The following is a 22,760-nucleotide window of genomic DNA, read 5'->3' as shown; positions in this document are numbered from 1 at the left end:
GCTATTACACGGAAACCCACACATTTCACTAATCTATAAATAAATAGGTATTTTATGTTGATGAAGCGTGAACTTATTTTTGTATTTATGCTCGTTGGATTTCGGCATGTTACTTTGTTAAGATTAATCTTAAGCACCATGCCATGTGTTTATATTAAAGTAATAGAAATTTCTTACGAAGTTGAGATCAAAATTCATTTTAGACATAATCTTGAAACGGAAAGTTTAAATAAGAAATTGATATTTTCATTTATGTATTAATCACTTAATTGGATATATTTCTCTACATTTTGCTATAAAAATATTAATCGTCTACGTTTTGTTGAATGGATTATTGTTTTGTTCATTTTAAAACTTTACAACAAAATAACAATTTTGCACAAGCTTCCTTATGCGTCAAAATAACAGAAAACGTACAAGCTATAATTTAGATTATAAATTTGATTTTCTGTGTGAACGTTTTTTATTAAACGCCCTATTTATACTTTTTTAAATATCTTGTCCTGTTTGATGTCTTGCCTGGCTCTTTGTTGGCGGTCCTGTTTTAGGGGATGCGTTCTTTGCCGCCCTTCCCTGTTGATTTTGCTTTTCATATTTAATTGCACATAATTTCAATAGTTTGTTTTCAGATTGAAAACTTAATGTTTCTGTTATGAGTTTTTTTTAACAGTTTGTTTCAAAATGAATCATTCTGTTTTCATTTCTAACATGTTTTTTATCAGAATATGCTCCAAAATATTCATTTTATTACAAATTGTAGTGTCAAAATTAATCATTTTGTATCAGACTTTACATATTTTTAAGACCTAAAGCCTTGCTATATTTCTGTAGTTTAGTTTTAACCATTCATGTATTTCTTAATAAAAGTCGTTTGTAAATTGTTTTGTTGTTGTTGTTTAAGATATTTATAGCATAAAATATGTAATCTGTTAATCGTTAATTGCAATTGCTTTTGTTTTTATTGTTGTTGTGATTTTAATTTATTTATAGCATCAAATATGTAATAAGTAACCTTTTAATCGCCATAGAGATTTTAATCCATTTAGCTCTACGAAAAGCCACTCATTCACTCGTCTGTAAAATTGGTTTTCTTATGCTGTCGAAGCTGTCGACTTACTAGATATATAACCGGAAAGTGACAAAGTAAATACTTATAGGGTTAGATTAATCTTAAAGTATAAGGAAATGTTTAGCTGTAAATGATTTATAATAATCACTTGAGAAAAGAATCAAGAATTGATTAAAGTTAAATTAAATATAGAAATAATCATGATACGTATAGTTAATCATAAAATCAATGTGTTTTAATTCGAAATTATCATTTTCAACATTGTTTAAATCGCTTAATTGAATTTAATTATCTACTGATTGGCCTACAAAATCAAAATTAGACATTTACTGTTTTATATCAAAATAATTATATGTTGTTGTTTTTTTTGTTTTTGTTTTTTTTTGTTTTGTTTTTTTCAATACGATTTCACTCAATGTATCAAGATTGCAAAAGATTAGTTCTTTTCCTGCATATAAAAACTTTCTCGCATGTCAAACCAGAAAAGGTAAAAACAGAAGTCTGATAATTCGTAACAGTCTTTACAGTCATTAAGCTAGCCACATATATTTATATCATAATTGTAATAAATCTAAATAGTTTAAGAAGAGTTTAATTGTAATATAAATCAAAAGTTATATCAAACTAGCAACTGTGCGTATACATAAGGTGATTACATGATTAAATCAATGGACTCATTCTAAGACTGTTTTTACAATAAGCTGTGTATATTTTCTTAGAAATATAATTCGTGCAATAAATGTTTCACCTTCATACAACCCTACAGGTTTTCTAAACGCTATTTTGTTAAGAGATACGTAGTAATTTGAACTCATTATTGATATTAGCGATAATTATCAAATGTCTGCGGGGATGTTAAATCATAGATATCCTGTTCGATAGCTCCTTGAAAGTGCAACATCTCTCACACCCTCCCTCTTATCATAAGTTTATTTTGAAAATGTTTTAATCATTAAGTGACTTGAGGGCTCAACGTGACCAGGTGTTGTGAAAAAAAACAATTTTATCCGTATAATGTATGTACATTACACAATGTGACTACACTATAATAACATTTACTTATCTTATCTTTTTTTTATTTTATCTTTACTCAAAGTATTGGAATCAATAATCTCGACAGACAATAAAAATATAATATATACTTTTCAATCAAGTTTGTGATGAAAATGACACATATTACTTTGTTATTTTGTAATAATTATGATCATTGTATACATTTTATATACATTCTATTGATCATTGATTACAATACGTTTAGTGTGTACTGAATACCATTTAAGGCGGTGCAAGAGGACGTTAGAGATGATACATTGTTTATTATCTGTCATGAACAAACACAATAAAAACGAGTCTGCACTTGTCAACAAATTTGAATTGCTTTCAAAAGATGTCACTTTATCAGATTTGTTTTTACACCACAGCAGCAAGTGTACAGTGATGTAAAAAGTTTCCTCTGTCTTTTTTATCCTGGTCCAACCAATACTATTTCTTCACTTAACTGAGGCTTAATAACAAATTTCTGAATTTTCATTACAATTATTAATCTCTTTATATTATTGATTTCTTTATATTGATTGCACTGAAAAGTGCATGTTACTTGAATATAATTATGTATATGATGATGTACTATGTACAAATCAGAAATAAAAGATATGTTCAGTTCTTTTGAGGACGGATAACCACTTAAGCCAGAGTAAAGGGCGTACAGAATGATGCATTTGTTCAATATACCCTCATAAATATACTCAATAAAACCGAGTCTACTATTGTAAATAGACATTTACTGCTTTGTGTCATTGCTGTCAAAAAATCTTACTTTTCAAAATAATAATAAATAAATAAATAAATAATGATAATACAGATCCATGTCACATGAGCGTGTGTTTTTTGTTTCACTTGAGATGGTGTTTTAACACAGTTACATGTTTATGGAAACCTAGTTTTATGCAAAATATCAATTTTAGCTATACATATAGTGCTCAGTTAATAATTCAAAACGCTTTTAGCCAAATTCGATTTATAGTCTTGTTGTTTACTCGAAATAAATGGATATGAACCATAAACATGACGCAATACATGTACATATGGATACGACTATAAAAGCCAAAACGATTGATATGTACTAATATGTATTACCAGTTGCCATTGTTTGCTTTATATAATGTGATATTCACATGGACAAATATTAATTTGTTTTAATTTTAAGTTTGTTAAGCTAATGTCTCCGAGAACAGGAAAAGTTTTTATCTAGAGAAATGTTAAATCATACATGTTATACAAATTGTAATTAAAGTGTTTGAAATGACTGTGTCCTTATTAAGTACATGATATTTTGAAAATTACTTCCTAATTAATAGTTGGTGGTCTTTTATTCTTGTCTTTAAATATAAAAAAGAAACAACAATTGGTTTTGACAATTATTTGTAGGCTAGAAATATATTTAAGGTTTACTTATCAGTGATAATTTCTTTGTAATCATTACATTTCTGTTCTTAAATTCTTTAAAGTTGATAAAAAAGACAATAAGCGATGATTTTGCAAACATAAGCATCAAGATTGATGTTGTTGTCGTTATCGTTATCGTCGTATACCTGATTATTAAATATATAAAATGCATAAAAAAAATTAAAAATCTTACATAGAATAAATGGTACAATTGAAACGGAAAAATATGCAAATGTCTACCAAATAATTATATACTCAGAATTGTTGTGAAATGATAATCGAGTTAAGCGGTCCATCGCATGTCATTTTGGGTCATTTTGCATTATAGAAATAAAAAAAAATGTGTTGAGCCAAAAAGTCCCTAAAAGAGTAACACGTGACAGTCAGTTGTTATCACAAACTTTTGAAACTATTACAGGTTAATAAAAACAAATCCAGTGAATCGAATATGAAAAGGTGAATACAACATATTTTCTACATAATTTGATATTCTATTACATTACATACACTTTTCTTTTCACAATTTTACTGCATTTTATCTAAACAAAAATCATACATTGCAAATGATTTGTGCAGTTGTTGTTCCTCAATCTGTAAAGAAAAATCAAAAATTGTTTTTACATGTATTTTAAAGACATATTTTATCGACGTCACCATTTGAAAAAGTACAATAGATATCCAATCTGTAAAACATATTATTTATTAACATGTCTATTCTGTTATTTTCAGCTGTTTACCACTGAAATGACTTCTGTGTTATTTAGAATCAGCCCAGTGCTATTTGATTATTCGTGAACGCTCTCTACATGCTGTATAAAAGTTTCACTTGCTTACATGGAATGGTTTGTGCTGCTAGCAGTTATTATGAATTATTGAGTCTGATAAAGCAGGGAGTTATTTCACTAGATATAGTTGGATTTAACTTGCGTCGCGGTACACTTTGATACAAAATCGGATATTATATACAATATGGTACGTGTTATTCTATCTTTCGTATATAAACGTATATCAATTCGGTAAGGACATGAAAGACTTCTGTGGCCAAAAAAAAATAGACGAATAAATAAATAAATAAAATAAATAAATAAATACAATAAATAAAACCATATATTGTGTTTTTACTGATATTTTTAATCTTTGCAATTCAATAAGATTTAAGCTTGACCTTTATTTCAGAATTATTTTCTTTTGCCAATTGTTTCAATCCAACTCATTTTAAAAATAAGAAATTAAATACATTCTCATAGAATTCACATAATTCACTAACGAAGTAAAGTCACAACTCTATATGAGACAGGCACTTTGACTTTAAGCAGAAAGTTCATATACAGGCCGTATAGACATAGAAGCATAAAATAAAACAATTAAAAGGCATGTATATAGATTAAGATAACACTTCTCAATATATTCTCTTAGAAAGCCAGTTCAATAAGCTCATAGTTGAAACGTATATTAAACATAATTTAGTGTTTGTAATTATTTTTGTCCGATAGAATTGCAGTATTTCAAATGAATTGTAACAAATTTACTTTGGTGTATCGGCAAACTATTTATCAGTCTAGTTAATCGACTGTTTCAAACACTAAAATGGTTAGTATTCATTAATAAGCATTTACCAAATTAAATCGGTTGAACTGCTACAACGTTCTTGACCAATTTAATTCCGTAAATACTTACTTGTAAGCACTAAGTAAACCCATAAACACTAAGCCAGTTAAAGTCTATTAGTACATATTTACAAAATTAAATTGGTCAGGCGCGGCGCAATGAATGGCGGTCTTATAATGGCGCCAATTTGCCGTTATGAAGGAAGTTGTAATTTCATACGCTATTGTAAAAAAGTGCCAAATGAATTATTTGTTTTCAACTTCTATTATTTCTTTCCAAATTATGATTAATATGTAAAATAAAGAGAATTTAAAAAACCTGCTGACGTCACAGATAGGAACACCTAGGCAACTTTAGTGACACTCGGCAGAGCCGTGTTACCACCGTAAATAATTACCCTCGAGCTAGATATTCTGGTCTGCAAAATACTTTTAATACAAATTGATTACAAAAGACCTTAAAAAAGGCGCCTACGGGGCAAGCCATCCACTAAGTTATTTTCCGGGTTACTTTATGTAGTTCATATTTCCTATGTTTTAAGAATACATGTATTTTGCCTCCTTATGCCTTTTGAAAATCTTCTTGAATGTACAGGGTTTATTAACGAAATTTAATGCATATATGTTGTAACGTTTTCAATGTTAAACAACATTTCAACGCCTGTTATGCCTGTTGTATTTTGTGTTATAAATTTTGCTGATTAAGCAATAGTCTTGTATTTATAACATCAAATTTAAATGACCTCTCCATAATGATTAATGCATTACACATTCTGCATGGCGCCATGCGACTCGAAGTACGGCAGACAAATATAGTGTTTCGGTATCTACAGCTAATGTTGTACACGGAATAGGAGACAAAACTGTCATAATTACAATAATTATGCTCTTTTACTTGACCTGCCCATTAATCGTTGCTTGGTAATAATAGATTTTTCCTTTCAAACTTGATTGTTCTCCTTAATGCAAAAACAGCATTCAAGGTCTAGAATGCTGTTTAAGTTTTACAGTTTTCTACAATTTAGTATAAAATATGAAAAACAAAATCAGTGAACTTCTCCTAATGCTTTTTTATAGTACAGTAGTTGCAATTATTGCTGAATTTTCTTAATTAGCATTATTAGGAGTATTATATGTTCATTAAATGCCTGAGAATGATAAATATGGTAAATGTAAGCGGGACATTTTTGTTTCTCTATTTAAGGGATGCATGTATATAAACATGAACACTGTTCAATTTTAAAGATCAAAATAGTTTCAATTAAATTGCTTAGTTTGATTTACTTTGTTCATGAGAGATAATGTAATGTGTGACAATTCTTACTCCAAAAGTATAAATCTTAAAAGAGAAAAATGATCTTGCAAATGAAGAATTAAAGCATCCGATTTCATCATGAAGTTTTGCAATTTCTGCAAAAGGCACAATGTATCTGCATTTTTTGCAACAAATTAAAAATTATCAATTGCACAATAATAGATATCTCATTAAAAAATTTTCTGCGGGTTACGTTATAGTTCATATTCAATAAAACATTTATTTAAAAGAATATCCAACAGAATATAGTGCTTTTCATTCATTACTATGACAAAAAGAAATTCAATTAGTAGTTTGATAATTCACGAAGTGTTTGTTCCTGTTTGCGTCTTTATTATAATCATAAAAAGGAACTGGAGATAATCACTTTTCGCTAAACGCAACACAAGAAGGTGCAACAAAATAAACAAATAATGATTGATGAATGAAGATGTGAAACAAGTGCTTATCAATTCTGGCATATGTAAAATAAACCAATAATTGAAATTACGATAGTCACTTTGTGTAATTATAGCTACTATTATAATCAAGCATGTTTTTACAATAAGAATAACTAACTGATCAAACTTTGATAATACGTAAGATATTGTCGAGGCTTTAAAATAAAAGAATAAATAATAGATGGCATTCAACACATGCACGTCTTCAGGGGAAAATTTTTTTTCATAAAGGAACACGAAATCGTCCTGTTTTTAACAAAGTGACAGATGGGGTGTAATTGTTTCATTCATTTTCCCGTGACTCATTGGACGATATTGAACATAACTTGTTTGCTATGCATTTTTTGTTTATTAAAATTGATTATTTTACTTTATAGTGCACACAAACAAACGTACGTGCAGACAGATTCCATATTCCAAGAAGAAGATTTTCTTTTTGGTAAACATTAAGAATATATTTTTCGCTCTCCGGCTGAAATATCGGAAGTTCCATCCATCCGTCTTTGCTGTATTGAGCGAAATATCAATTGCTGAACAAATATACGCATTTATTAGAATCATTCTGAACTATCACTAGAAAGCATGATTAATCAAACTGACGAATGTTTGTTTTCTCTTATTATTTCAGGCAAGCAAATCTAAATCCAAATCAAAAAGTTCGTCAGTGGAAATGAGTGGTCCTGGGAGCAAACAATTTGAGAAGGGTATGTATAAACATTATTGAGCTGTATAACACTCTGAAATATTGAAGGAAATTCATAATTGAACGACAAAAATGATGGTAAACATTGTATGTAGTAAGGGATAGAAAAGAGCTGTAAATACGTCAATCCTCTGAGCCCCAGCTTTACGACATATTAGTTTGATTCAAAAGTCTTACAATTCACAAGATTAAAAAATCCTACAAGATCAGCTTGTACAAAATATGTAAACAATAATAAAAAGATACACTCATAGTTAAATTGATAATCAATTTATTTTCTTTCGTGTGATTATCAGCTCAATTTGAGTTTAAAACCATATAAGCAATTCATCTTTTGGTTAATTTTGCACAATAAAGATGATATCCCTGGAAAAACGGAATAAGTAAACGATCTGATTCAGAAGTAGTGCAAAAAAGTTATGATCTAGATATACATCAAATAAATATTTTCTTTTTCCTCATGTCAAAAAATGAAAACAACAACAAAATAACGACGGCATTTTTAGCAGACTCCAACTTGTCGAGATAAAGATTTTTATTTTATGCTTTTCAGTGGAATACTGATTTATCCGGGAATATCATATTGGATAATTTCACACTTTTCAATGACGAAACTGCTTTTTTAATTTTTCCCCATGTGGTACCTCAATTTTACTTTTGCTGACAATTCCGACATTGTTGGGGCTGTTTAGAGAAATGCAAAACTAAACTTGATAAATAAAATGAATTTCAAAAGTTATAAAAAAAAAGAAAACTTACTTCAATTAATTCAAATTACATAATGTACCAATCATGATCACCAAATATCGTCTCTAAATTTTTTGATTCATTTTTACAGTCTGAAAAATACCATTCCTACCACATGCAAAACTGCTCTTGATGACATTTGGCCATATTTAACAAGCCTACGAGCAATAACTGCCTAATGCAGTTATGAAAACTTGAAAAGCAATGGCAGCCATTAGCCCGTAACACAGCCTTTCAACAATTCCATGTTTTTCAATTTCCTATCCGCTTTTTTAATGTTTACACACCAGTCAACACTTATTTATTGTCTTTAACACTCCTCAAATAAGTTTCCTTTCTTATAAAAAGATATATGACTAACAACCTCTGACTCAAACACAATTATTTTCCTCCCGTGAAATACACAACTTTTAAATTTTGCGGCCGCTTACATTTCACAAAGCCACGTCTAATATAAATTCGCAGTAAGTAACGAAAATAAGGTCGGATTGTGTGACTTCTTCTACTAGAAGTGTTTGTTTTTATTATTAAAACAAGCGATCATTCATAATGTTTGAATAAAATGAATAATATCACCGCCATTTAACGTTGATTGTCGAACTTATTTTTAGCCCAAGACTTCATGTATTTTATGAGAAATTCTACTAATAGAGGCTACCAGTGGGGAAAACAGATTTTAGTATTAAAGTTAATATCAAGGAAATTCGTTTAAACTTGAAGCATAAAATAAAAAGAAAATGTGTTTGTTTGTTGCAATTTTATTTCATCTCGTGAACTTAAAAAAACAGAATTGAGAATACTGTTTTCAAAGCCCACTTGATGAAATAAAATTTCATCTTACAAATAAATAAATATCCTTTATATATCAGTGATGTTTGCATAACAAATAAACACTTTCAGCGCTTACGTGCATCAGTAATTCGTCATCGCTGACTTATTCTCATTGACAGATGTGTCTCTCGTGCATACTTTCTATAAATTGCAAAACGTCACACGCCGTTAACTCAACAGGAGTCAATGGTCAATATGAGTATTATTACTAGAATGTTACGTTTTACATACAATTTGTATGAACTTATAAATGTTAAAGTTTAAAATGGGCCTTTGAAGCTAACGTTCTTAACTTTATGATATGTTTCTGATATAAAAGTGCTACATTTTTAATAAAATATATTTTATATACAATATATTTTATCTGAAGCCACAAAGGACGTGAGGATGACATGACAATTCGTCGTGATTTTTTAAAGAAACTTCGACAGAACGCGTAAATAAAAGTAAAATAAGTATATTTTCAAGTTGGTCTTTATATTTATCTAGGAATATTACGAATTCAGCATGTACATCCGTGCGTTCTTGTAAAAGATACAAAAGATAGGTCCAACTATCGACAAAGTAAACAAGCGGAAGGAATGTTGATTTGCGTCTTGTTCAGGAGTAGATTTTACGAGCCTTATGAGTTTTTAAAATATTATATATAATAAAGCATATATGGACTTTTTAGCTGGTAATTATGATATCATATGAACTGGGGGAAACAATATTGACCAGGCGATACATTTGTATCTACATATGTATCTGAACTGAATGGATCACCCTTTTTCCAGATTTACTCATGCATTATAATAACGGTATCAAATATTATTCTATATATACGGTATCTTCATTATGTTTTATTAAAATAACGACGTGGAACAGTTATTCTTCTTTTTCATGTTAGCATATGTTATTCAATTACAAATACAAATTAATCAAGCAATTATATATTTTAGAAATAACGTTAATGCAGTATATTTCATTACAGAGTTGAGAGTTATTATATTTTATTACATTACTTACATACATAAAGAAATTATTTTCTATAGACCCGAATGGACAATGGATTACTATTAACGTGATATTATACAGTAATGTATTTAAAGTAATGGGATATTTATGTGTGGCAAAATCTGGTTAAAGTACGAACATTTTGTCTTTGTACATAAAGCTTGTTTTAACAATTAATATATTGAAGGACAAAGCGTTAATATTTCTTTCTTTCAATGAAAGTATGTGTATAGTTTACAGCAATTGTAAGTTTATAATCTATAATGGTTTGCTTTTTAGTGCTGCAAATCAGCCCATTTTACTAGCCTATTTAGAGGGGTAAGTGGTCTATGTCAGCCAACAGCAAGTTTCATATACCAAAATGTTCGTCTGGATCTGTAGTTTCTGGAATGGATATTCATTTGGGCCCAACCCCCGATGCGAAGCTAAGATATCCAAGATGGCGTCAAAGATGGCCGCCAAATCCCTAAATATTCTAGTATATTTACGTTGGCTTATTTCCTTTTTCAGTTTTGTAAAATCAATTGAAATTTTGCATAAATTTTCTTATTTTCAACTTACTCATGCTATAAATTTTGACTTTATTGATTTTTTTTCTAGTTTTCATCGCCTAATTTTAACGAAAGAATAAAAATATGTTGCAGAACTGACTGGTATACTTTTCTGAATATGTGTAACTTAATAGTTTTATTCCTGTTTAAACTGAATAACATTCATGATTTCGTTTAATACAGCTTTAAAAGCTATATCTACGCATATTTAGAATAAGTCAGAATAAGCGAATTATGCCATAAATGTGTTTTATTGATCTAAATTCATAAACAAAGTGGGTGGGGTATTACGAACGGGGAGTCAACTTTAAATTAAATACTTTTTTGTTTTTATATTGTAATCGTGATATTAAAAAAGTTAACAATTTTATTTAATTGGTTAGTGATGAGACATCTTACCTTTCATAGAAAATGCCCTGCATGTGTGTCTAAATGTTGAAATATCTCTTTTATTTGTTTTATGCACACAATAAGGAACTAATTTACTGACCTGCAATCCGGTATTTTCGTTGACCTTGTGCTAGCCTTTTGTTAAGGATTTCTTTGCAAGTTTGTTTCTCCTTAGCCATAAATATTCGTTGTAAGTCTTCAAATGTGATTTTGATTATACTTGTAGGGCATTGTTCAAGACCCATAAGCTAAGCATTTATTAGGAAATAATAATATCTATTTATTAATTTAAAAAATTTCTCGGACAAGATTTATCTCCACAACCATTGAGGTGATGCACTTTAAACTAAACACATCTTTGAGATCATTATTGTAGGTTACTTCCCTCTAACATATTTTTATTTCAAAGAGTTATACTACTTTATGAATAAGAGAATTTTTTTATTTATGCAGGCTGTTGATTTTAAATATTTCGAGCGTGCTGTCTGACATATAGCTCTTGTTTTAAGGCATTGGCTTAACATATGATAATCTACAATTGAACAATATTTGGAGTTTTTGTCTTTATTGATGACGGATATAATATATACATTAAAATGTAAAAATGTAATTTGCGAGAACATTTAAAATGGGTAGGTTATTCAGTTTACAGTAAGATACTTTTCTGCTAGACTGTATCTGAATTATGAATAAAATATTATATAAATATAAATAAATATATATTGAGTGAATTGAAAATATATATTATGAGGGCAGTTTCTTTTTAGCTCAACTATTTGACGATTAAGGACAACTATCCTAGTCGCCCGAGCGTCGGCGTTAAAGTTTGCGTTTCATCTCAAAGTCCATTGACATATGTCTTTGAAACTTGCACACTTGTTTACCACCATGCCCTCCACTTTAACACTGGATGTCTATCAAGTATTTTGACAGAATTATGCCCCTTTTCTCAACTTTGAATTTACGTTACCACCTCAGATAATTTCAAAATTTTATCGATATATCGCTTTGAGACCTTGCACACTTGTTCACCATTATAATCTCAACCTGTGTACAGAGAAGGTCACTGTGTCAAGCTTTTTAACAATATTATGTCCCATTTTTTTTACTATCAAGCACTGAGAATAGTCGAGCACGCTGTCCTAGTGACAGCTCCTGTGTATGATTTTAAGCATTTTGTTTCAAGTTTGTTGTTAACTTCATGCGAGGAATTAAGAAGAGCTTTCAATTGGACGAAAAAAGCTAATTTTTACCCTGGCGGGTACTTGATAGTAATACTATGTGCTGGGGGGGGGGGGGGGGGGGGGCGTAGAGTAACATGCACTTTCCAGTACCGTCCATGAACAGGCTCAATCAAACCGAGTCTGCAACAGCAGGTTAACAGTGTTATATTAATAGGTCCTTCGGGATGGTGGTGTTTGTGCCGGTAGTTTTCAATCCGGATCATGGCAGTAACCATATTGAATTTACCAGACCACAGTTCAGCCACCGAATCGTTCCTGGACAGGCTGTCAAGCAGTTTACCAGTACTAGTTGCCCTTACTTTCGCAAGGAACTGAAACTTCTGTACATAGCAGAGCAGTGGTACAGTGCGAATAACCGTAGAAAACTATTTCATGATTAATCACAACGAAAGTGACCTGCCCCGTCCTGGAATCAAACACGGGTTTGCCCGAATCACAGTCCAACGCTCTACCTATTGAGCTAATCGGACGAATTGGTCCTTCGGGATCATTGATTGCAAAACTTTTATAGTTGAGGATTGGATACTACTTCGTCGGTACTATAAGAGACATGAGATATGGCTCTCTCATGAACAGACCCCATCAAACTGAGTTTTTAAATTATCAACTTTGCCATGTTTAATTGCTCTCAAAGGGTCTTCTCTTTTCTTGATTTTTACAATCATAATGCCAATGACATGTTAGTTTACTTTATATTTACTTTTATATTGTTACTAGAGGGCTTTTATGTTAAGTCTCTCTACTATTTCACAAACTGGAAGCTATATAGCACTTACCGTTACCTAGATGATATCCTTAACATGAATAATCAAATTTGATTAAGTGAAATCTTAAATATATCCAAGTGAACGTAAAATGAATAAAACAAACTCTTATTTTTTTCAAATTTAAACATTTCTGTCATTAACAATAACATAGTAACTAAAATCTATGATAATTGTTTTTTAAATAACGTTGTTAACTGTTCACATGTACTTCATGCAACATCATATTGGGTATATATATTTCTAAGTTAATTAGATTTGCCTGGGCCTACTGTCGAGTGGATGATTCTAATGAACGCAATTAATTTATTACTAGCAAACTTCTTTAACAAGGCTATCGCTATCATAAATTACGTAAATATTTCTGTCGTCGTAATTCAGATATATTTAAAATTTAATTGTACTTTAAAAACTCTTTTACGTCTAGGTATAAGCAGGCCTGATTTATGTGAGGATGACAGCTTATCTGTGGCATGCATGCTTCATAACCACTGATCCCCTTTCAAAATTCCATTTTATTTAGTTCGGCTCATTGTTTTCTTGTTTAGGGCACACACATTCTTGTACTTGGAGACCATATGCCGCTTTTTATGGAATGACACTAATTAACGTGTCACGTACATTGAAGGTTCTATGAAAACCACATTATAAGCGCGTCTGCGGTTGTTTTTAAATCCATAAATTCACTATAACCATGATTAAATGTTGAATTCTGCTTAATTCGGTGCTAGGGTGTGTGTACTGTAGTTTGCACTTGACAGTGCCGTTCATGAACAGGCTCAATCTAACCAAGCCTACGCAACATTTTTCATTTTTGACGTCTTGTGCGTTCTTAATTGTTTTAAATTCGTCTTTTGTCTTGGTAAGTGATGATCTTGTTTTGCTCTGCCTTCCTTTAAGGCACACGAGTACTTTGGTTATGGTAATTAGGCTGTACCCTTAATTGTACATATTTACACGACCATGTATGTATTTTAATTTTATTCGTCTAATGTAACTATAAACGCAATTGTTAGAATTTTACTTGGCGGGGATTTATTTTATTTACACTATGTCGTCATATAGGAACATACCGGTAGTGGTAATTGCAAGTTACCATCCACACCCCCTAGCACCGGCTTAAGCAGAATTCTCAAATTTACACAAACTGGTATACTTGAATAAAGTGAAGACACGTCCATAGATGTATTCAAACGAACCTGATCATGGTATCTTCAATGTAAAATGTTCGTGCAATTTCACGACATACAACATATTGTCCACAAGAAATAGAGAACAATGGGCGAAACTTTTAAAACGGGATCAAATGTCAAAATATAATCTTTAAAATCAGGTAACATATGCAAAGGGTTATATACACTATTTAAATAAAGGGTTATTATACACTATTTAAAAAGAAATAATAGAATCACACAACTCGAAAAAGGTCAAATAGAAGGAATTTAAATAACACAAACACAATTATAATGCCAAGCTGAACGATTTTCATATAAATATTATGTTTTATCCGACTACTATGCATGTTTCATGAAACCGAAGGTCAACAGAGTAATGATATAATTATGTAGATAAAATATAAAACTTTTTAAATGACTGTTTTGTCAATTTAAGAAACTTTAAAAAATAAATTACATTTCATTTGACATAAAAAGGTGTGTAACATATAAATAAATGAACAGAGGTATTTATGCATACATCAAAACAACATTACATTGTACTTTTCAAATCCTTAGGTGAACTTACAACAAAATCATGCTTATTAAATTGGGAACACATTTTTTAACAGATTTTTAGATCTGACAGGATACCTGTAATAGCATCACACTTTGAAAATCACCTTATGTTTATTAACTTACGTAAATATTGTCATTCCATATAATCAGTATAATCGAGGGGTCAGATTTATTCATAGTGGGTGGGGTACGATTTGAACACTAATTCATTAAATAACCAGAAGCAAATTATCATATTCCTGGTTTATTATGTTAATCAGTTACATGGACTATACTAAAAAGCTATAATTTGACAGAAACACAAAAATTGGGGAAATTATTGATAGAACAAATCAGTACAAGTTACAACCTTACATTGAAAAACTATTTTAATGTACCGCCTTTCATTTTATATGTCTTACTGCATTATTACAAAGAAAGATTTCTTAAGATATGATATGAATGCATTACTCTCATGAATACATTACAATAGTGGAATAACACAATAAGTGATAGATATTTCACTGTTTAAGCTAAGACAAGAGTAGCATAGCAAAAACCCATATGTTTAGCATTATTTTGCTTATTTACGTATTAAAAAACAAAAAGCAATCTGTTTTCTCAAAAAAAAAATCTCTTCGTATAAAACGCTTTAAATGATATCTCCCGTGCAAAAATTTCACTTGAATTACAAAAGCGGAAACAAATATGCGCAAATATTAATATTCTAGAATATTTAGGGATTTGGCGGCCATCTTTGACGCCATCTTGAATTTTTAAGCTACGCATCGGACTTGAACCAAATGAATATTCATTCCGGAAACTACAGACCCAGACGAACAATTTGGTATATAAAACTTGCTGTTGGCTGACATAGACCACTTCGGTGTCATTTTACCCTATGAATTTGCAGCACTATTTGGCGTATTGTATTTACTGTTTTGTGTAAAGTAAAAAAAAAATGAATTTTCTTTTTGGCGCAATTATTTTTTTTGTCATTTTACAGATATAAAGGATATGTTCAAATTGTTTGACAAAGATGGGGACAAGTCACTGTCAACTGAGGAAATAAGCCGAGCCTTGAAGTCTATGGGTGTTTGTCTTACATATAAAGAAATACAAGTTGCACTCAAAGATATCCGCAAAAATAGTACGTATACGTTTAATTTGCTTGGTTTATATAGAATTCATTTTAATGCGATTGTGCAGGAAGCTATAAGCTTATAGGGACACTTTAGAATCCATTAACGGAACCAACCAGTACTGAGCAATGAGTGTAAATTTTTGTGCTCAAGGAAACAACGACTTGCTCCTTACAGGTTTAAATCCATGCGGCTAGCGATCATTAGATTAATAGCCCGTCGCGTTAACCACTCGGGCGGCCATGTCGCCACTTTAATTTGCTTTGTATGAAATGGTAGTAAAATATCCATGAACGTTGACTCAAAGTTGGTTAGCATTAAATTGTAAGAACTTACTTCTCAATCGGGACAAAATAAACATGTTGGGATTCACCCAATTTCTATAAACCAATTTATTTGCTTCGCTAATCTGAAGCTGTTATATATACCATAGTAGAAGACAAAGCTTAAATCAGAAAACAAGATTGATATAATCGAAGTAATTTGATTCCCCATATACCAAACGTAAGATCTTTTTTTCAATTTCGTGTGATTTTAATGCTATAATATTACTATATAACGTACCGTTTAAACAAAAAAAGAATTACATTCCTATAAACATTCTTAATCTTTTACTTGCTGTGGCTGAAGGTGGTTAGTTTCTGCCCCCAGTATAGAGCCAGACCAACATGCATGTAGTCTCAACAGGTTAAATACTATTGACTAACTGACTTAAAATTTTCTTCTTGATAACCAGACATTGTTAATTGATGAATACAGTGAAGCAATTCATCAGGTTGAGAGTTAAAAACAAAATGTTTGGAAGTAAATTCCATTATCACAGAATTCGAGTTTAGTACTATTGCTATTGACAGATACGGATTGATTTTATGATCAAACGGTTAAAATGTAGATTTTTATAATTATATTTTCAGTACTCGATCTTATGTTTAACGTGACTTGCCTTTCACATCTATGTTAAGAATTTTAATTGTGATTTCGTTAATCAAACGTGATTTGTTTTTGAACGTGACGATTGAATCATATTGTGATGTTACAGCAAAAACCCGATTGACAAATTTTGTAATTTGTTTTCGCATGGTATTCTTATGGGTGATGAATAAATACATAATGAGCCAAAGTCGTTATTGTAGGGTTATTTAAGTGCAACAAAAGCAAATGCAACAAAACATGAAATACCTATAAAGTCTCATTGCTTTTCATCACAATGCGTATTGATATTCTAGATCATTAGACACGTTATTCCTACTGAATATTCAACACCAATTTCTTGTCACAAAAATCAAATAATATTGTCATTAATTCCATATAATAGAATTGTAAGGTCGTATGATCTTTGTATAGTATTGAAAAGTAAAAATTATATCAAGTCATCAGCTTCAATGTCTTATGAATGTTCGGATCATTTCCTAGGTTAATGTATATGTAATGATACAATTTGGAGTCACACATTCTTGCAATTTAGTTAGCAGAAATAATGTTTACTTTGAATAACAAAAAAATCAATGTACAGTTATATATTTAGAACGTCATAATCCGATATAAAAACAAATTGAATAGTAGTGTCTTATAAAATAAAGATTCAAAAAGACAAAATAATCGCTACTGTAGGGTTAATTTGCTTGCAAAAACATTAGACGGGCATTGTACAATATCAAAATATGTATACATATATTGAAAGCCGCCCTTTATAACTATTGGCCCTTAAAAATAATTGTATTTTATATGATCACAGATCAATGTTGACTTAAAACAATAATGTCTAAGCGAAACATTAAATTTTTTCTCTAATTTCTAAATTTGATACTTTCTTCTCTTAATCAGTTAACTAGATATAAATCTTTATCAGTCCGATGTTAGGTAAAACATGGCTCCGTATAAAAATGGTTCATGTCGCTGTTGTAACATAACTTATCACTGAATACTGCCCAAGGCAGTTAATTTTTTTGATGAATGAAGGGTCTTCAGCAGAATATGAAATCAAAGATCAACAAGGAAGGGTGGCATTCAATGAACGCATCCCCTGAAAATCACAGCGACACAGGACTACCGACAGGAAGCCCAGCAGCGCAGCTTATGGAAGGTTGGTGGTTCTACTTAGGTGCCCTCTAGCATTTGGCCAGGGCAGCAGAAGTCTGCCTGTAATATTAAATGTAAACATTTGCCCTCAACACACTTTACAAAATCGTCAACGGAACAATTTATCATTTTTTAACAGACGTTTTTGTTATTTTTATCAGGCATGGACGAATCATGTTCTACACAATTCTTCTAAAAATGGCATTTTTTCAGAACATGGCAAAATAGAGTTTAAAGAATTCAGAGAATTCCTAATAAAACAGTATCAGAGCAAAAGTTTGGAAGCTCAAGCGAGAGAGTCATTCCGAATATTTGATAGAGACGGTAATGGCACCATAGACAGAAAGGAGTTAAAGTAAGTTTAGCAATTTATCGTTTAATATAATTTATAAGGTTCATGCCTGAAGATGATGTCAGAATTATGATAATAGTCCAGTAACACAAGACTGATAGGTCAGATCATCAACATTTTTCCGAGACAATGTTGATATTTATATCAACAAATGTTTCAGACAGTTCCCAATGCGTATCTGGGACCGCAGCAAAGCCCGTGATTACGTGTAAAACAGTCACGCATTAAATTGCAACACAGGATTACAATGGGAGACACTGTCTTATAATTTTTTCTCCTAGATTTGGTTTTAAGAAAAAAGAAATTGTATCTGTTTTTTCCAAATCTTAACAAATGAAGAAAGCTTGTGTATGTAGGGTGAGGATAGTAATTGGAGTTGTTATTATGGTATTTAAACACTTGGACAGCGCTAATTTAATTTAGCAAGAAATGTACCGAAATATGCTTATTTGTTACCCAACAAGGCGGCACAAGTAAGCAACTGAAATTACTGTACACGTAAACAAAACAGTTGTAACTACAAAAAGGGTTCCCCTTCGTTTATGTTTGTTTGTTTGTTTGTTTGTTTGTTTCGTTTTACGCCTTTTCCAACAGTATTTCAGTCATATATGGCGGGTAGTTTCCTAACCATCGTTCCTGGATAGTTACACCAGTACTAGACTACATTCCTCCGCGCTAAACTACCAAAGCATCTCCCGGGGATCGAACCCACGCCAGAGATTTAACTGGATAAGAAATCATCGACTCCAACCCCTCGACCTACGTTTATAAAGTGCACACATAAAGTCATACTTGTTCAATAAATCATTACATATTCATCGCGTAATTGTATATGTCAACAAATCAAAAGGTAAAGTAAATGTCAAATACCGTTTATTGAACTTAAGAAAAGAAAAACAGCAACAAAAACCTACAATTTACAACATTCAGACAGGGCGAATCGGTAAAAAAGAAAACAATGTTACTTAAAGATATTAGCTGCGTATTATATTATCATGGTAAGAGTGGGTCGGATATCTAATTCTCGTATGTCCTGGTTACAACCAGATAATTTTATACAGTAGTATTACAGAAGCACGAAATACCAAATAATCTTGTAATATATGTCCCACTGGGTATAAAACAAGCACATGTGGATGAATTACACTGAACTGACAACATTGAAATGGCAGATACAAGATTATATCTTTTTATTCCTCGACATGAATTGAAAATATCTGAAATGGAAATATTTGGCTAAGTTAATAATAAATGAGATGTTGCAGGGTGCTGACGTGAATATCTAGAGATTATAGATGGTATAAATATATCGTTACAATTATATTGCTATGTTGTGTAAATAAGTCATCCGGTAGTGAAAACTAAACGTCAATTAATCTTATATACCTTTTTTTATTTATAAGTTTAATGGATTGATATTAAAAGCAATTTTGTCTTATATTACCATTATGTTGACAGGTATATTTTGTTCCCAATATTTTTCCTAATACGGTTGCAATGAGAACTCACATTCCTTGTAAACTTATTACAAAAAGCAATGCTCTTATATCCAAACTAGCCTTAGTATTTTACATTATTGCATATGTTCTTTAAGACATGCCATGAAAATGCTTGGAGAAGAACTCAGTGACGAAGAAGTTGAGCAAATGATGAAAGAAGCGGATGAAAATGGCGATGGAAAAATAAATTTTGAAGGTATTATATTAAGTATATGATTTGTTTTGTACTGTGACAGAATAAAACAGGGCATTGGTGGTTCCATTTATGATATGTAACATGTTGCATTGCGTTATGAGCAGTGAGCCATATTTTGATCTTTTGATCTTTCATGACAAAAAGAGATATATTTACTGAGGTAATAATAATTTCGACAATTACCATTTAGTATGATTATCAATATGATAAATTCATACAAAACAATATGTGATAAACGGTAATTGTAAGTCTGTGATAGTCGGTTACCTCGATTAGCGCTTATGTAGTATGATAAATGTAAGAATTTCAAAATCAAGACATCCGATACAAATTTACATTATGTAATTGCATCAAGCTCCTAAATATATTTGTTACAGCTGTTATATTTTCTATCTGTAAAGATTGTTCACATAATAATTGTGTTTGGGGTAAAATTTATGTTCTTTAAAATGATAGTTTCTTCCTTTAATAACCTCAGTTTGCATCATTTGCTGTTTTGATAGTTTTTTTGAAGATTCCGTTTTGGACAACACATGAAACTCCATTTAAAATGATAATCACTTTTTAAAAATGTACACATATGATGTGACAAAAAAAATGTTATCTTATCTTTCAGAGTTCCTCCGACTATGGACGATACTTAATGGGGATGAAGGAGAATAGTTGTGTTCAAACCAAACTTTGTATTTAAATATTTAGTTCATTTTGTACATGTTAACATGTACTATAACTATTCAGCATGTTTTAATAACCAACAATTTAATAATTTTGCCGATTGAATCGGAAGAAGGAACAGGACAATAGTTAGACAATTTTTATGTGAAAGAAGGAAGTGCTGTTTGGATTCTATGTACATTATTGTTTTTTGTTCAACACATAAACGTGGAAAATTTTATTTGTGCATGAAAATAATTTTGGTTTGCCATACGTTTTAAAAAGGAAAGGGCTGACTTTTATTGTTGATAAAATGTTTTGAAAGAAACAATACAACTTTTTCGTGGACGGATTTCAATCGGAAAGTGGCATTTTCATCTTAAATAAATTAATTAATAAGTTGGTTTTATTTTGAATGTGCAAAATAATGCCAAACATTATGTTGAAAGGCGTTCCACATTATAAAATGTAATAGTGTTACCAATAAATGTAAAAAAGGACAATTTTCCGCTTTGGCAAATATGTGCTCTCGAAAAATGAAACTTGATCTTGTTTTTTTTTTAAAGTCAGAGTAATATATGATTATTAATACTTGTTTCCTGTTATTGAAATATGTGTCTTGCGTAAGTGTCATTTCATCAACATCATTTTTTAAGATGAGAATTTAAAGATAAGATAGAAAAGAATAACGTTCTAAAGGAACATGTTACGATAGAACCGTTCATAACGTGGTCTAAAAACATAGTTTAAATGCATATTTGCAATTCTGAGTGGTGCTATTACTTTTAAAAGTCCATCACAATATCGACAGATTAATAGATACTGGTATTCTTTAAAACAAAAACAAAATTGTTTTGAATGTCTTCAAGTAATCGAGTTAAAGCAATATTTCAGTTTGTTTATGCCAATGTTATATCAAATTATCTCTAAAGCGTTATTGAAATAAACCAGCTATGATAAGAACTAAAATTGTATTAAAATTCGAAAACATTTGTAAAAATTAAATCCATTACAGAATATGCATATTTCGTCCAGCATTTATTATTATTATTATTCATTTTTATTATTAAACACACTGGTTTAAGTGAAAAAGAAAGTTGGCAATTGTTAAAAATTTTGTTCGAGAATTTTGGTTTTCTCTCTTTGTATTGAACTGACTAATGATTTTTTTTCAAGTTCTGCTAACACTGCACAATAAAAGGGTCGTTTTTCTCGCTTAATTTACACTGATAATATTTGATACGGAGTTTAACAATGTATTAAGATTTGTAAATTCTACATGAATCTAAGATATACAGAAGGATAATGGTAATTAAGCTATAAAATCCGCACGGTTATGTTTAAGAATCTAGCTTCTTTCCATTTAATTAATTTAGGGCCTCCATCTCAAGAGTAAGACTTGCTTCTAAAACATTTCCAGCATTAGAAAATTATACACCCAGATATTTTATGTAAAATTATCAACAATATTTACACTCTAAACATTGGCCATTAATGCAAGGAAATGTAAAATAAGGAACAGATTTTCTAATCTGAAAAACGCAAACATTACATTTTAGTCCAATTTTGATAAATGTTTTTTTTAAGTCAATATATAAAATGTTCAAAGCATCTAAAGTATTTTAAGATTATATCTATTATAAAACAATTTTAAGAGTCGTTTCTATAGTTCAAAAATAAATGCATTCATTCTTCAACTTTCTTACATTGAAAGAAATGATTCAACGTAGCACAATACAAATCAATAGTATTTCTTGAGTATCGTTCCAATAAATATGTATTATCTCTGACGTTTTTTGTTATTTTTGCATGCCATTTTTGCTTACTTATAGTCAAATCTTATGAATAAGCTTTATTGAAAAATGAATTAATGTTTTCTTGCGAAATGCAAATAAACTTGAAATATACATGACAAAATATGTTCGTTCTTAATATAGCTTTAAATGCTTATTAAATGGTATTTCTTTAAAGCAACTGACTTGGTTAGTGCTGAATATCGTTTTATTTCTAGTTTTGATCGTCAA

The 22,760-nt window shown here is 30.5% G+C and overlaps 1 protein-coding gene across 3 annotated transcripts in view; it reads left to right on the top strand.

Annotated features, from left to right (window-relative positions):
- Nucleotides 1-22,523, top strand: part of LOC132727042 (neo-calmodulin-like) — a 42,783-nt gene extending 20,260 nt beyond the window's left edge. For 2 of the 3 annotated variants that reach the window (XM_060714216.1, XM_060713539.1), the window contains exons 2-6: nucleotides 7,505-7,580; nucleotides 15,821-15,964; nucleotides 18,249-18,390; nucleotides 19,982-20,082; nucleotides 20,699-22,523. In XM_060714216.1, the coding sequence (XP_060570199.1) occupies nucleotides 7,505-7,580; nucleotides 15,821-15,964; nucleotides 18,249-18,390; nucleotides 19,982-20,082; nucleotides 20,699-20,745 (510 nt within the window). In that variant the 3' untranslated portion in view covers nucleotides 20,746-22,523. Of the gene's footprint in view, nucleotides 1-4,333; nucleotides 4,487-7,504; nucleotides 7,581-15,820; nucleotides 15,965-18,248; nucleotides 18,391-19,981; nucleotides 20,083-20,698 lie in introns of those variants that run through there. The other variant, XM_060712797.1, reaches the window with a different exon arrangement.
- The last annotated feature ends 237 nt before the right edge of the window (nucleotides 22,524-22,760 follow it).

The sequence above is a fragment of the Ruditapes philippinarum genome, unplaced genomic scaffold, assembly GCF_026571515.1.
Source record: "Ruditapes philippinarum isolate M1 unplaced genomic scaffold, ASM2657151v2 ctg1952_1_1_1_1, whole genome shotgun sequence".
Classification (NCBI taxonomy): domain Eukaryota; kingdom Metazoa; phylum Mollusca; class Bivalvia; order Venerida; family Veneridae; genus Ruditapes; species Ruditapes philippinarum.
The sequence above is the reverse complement of the archived record's forward strand: the minus strand, read 5'-3'. Positions and strand labels throughout refer to the sequence as shown.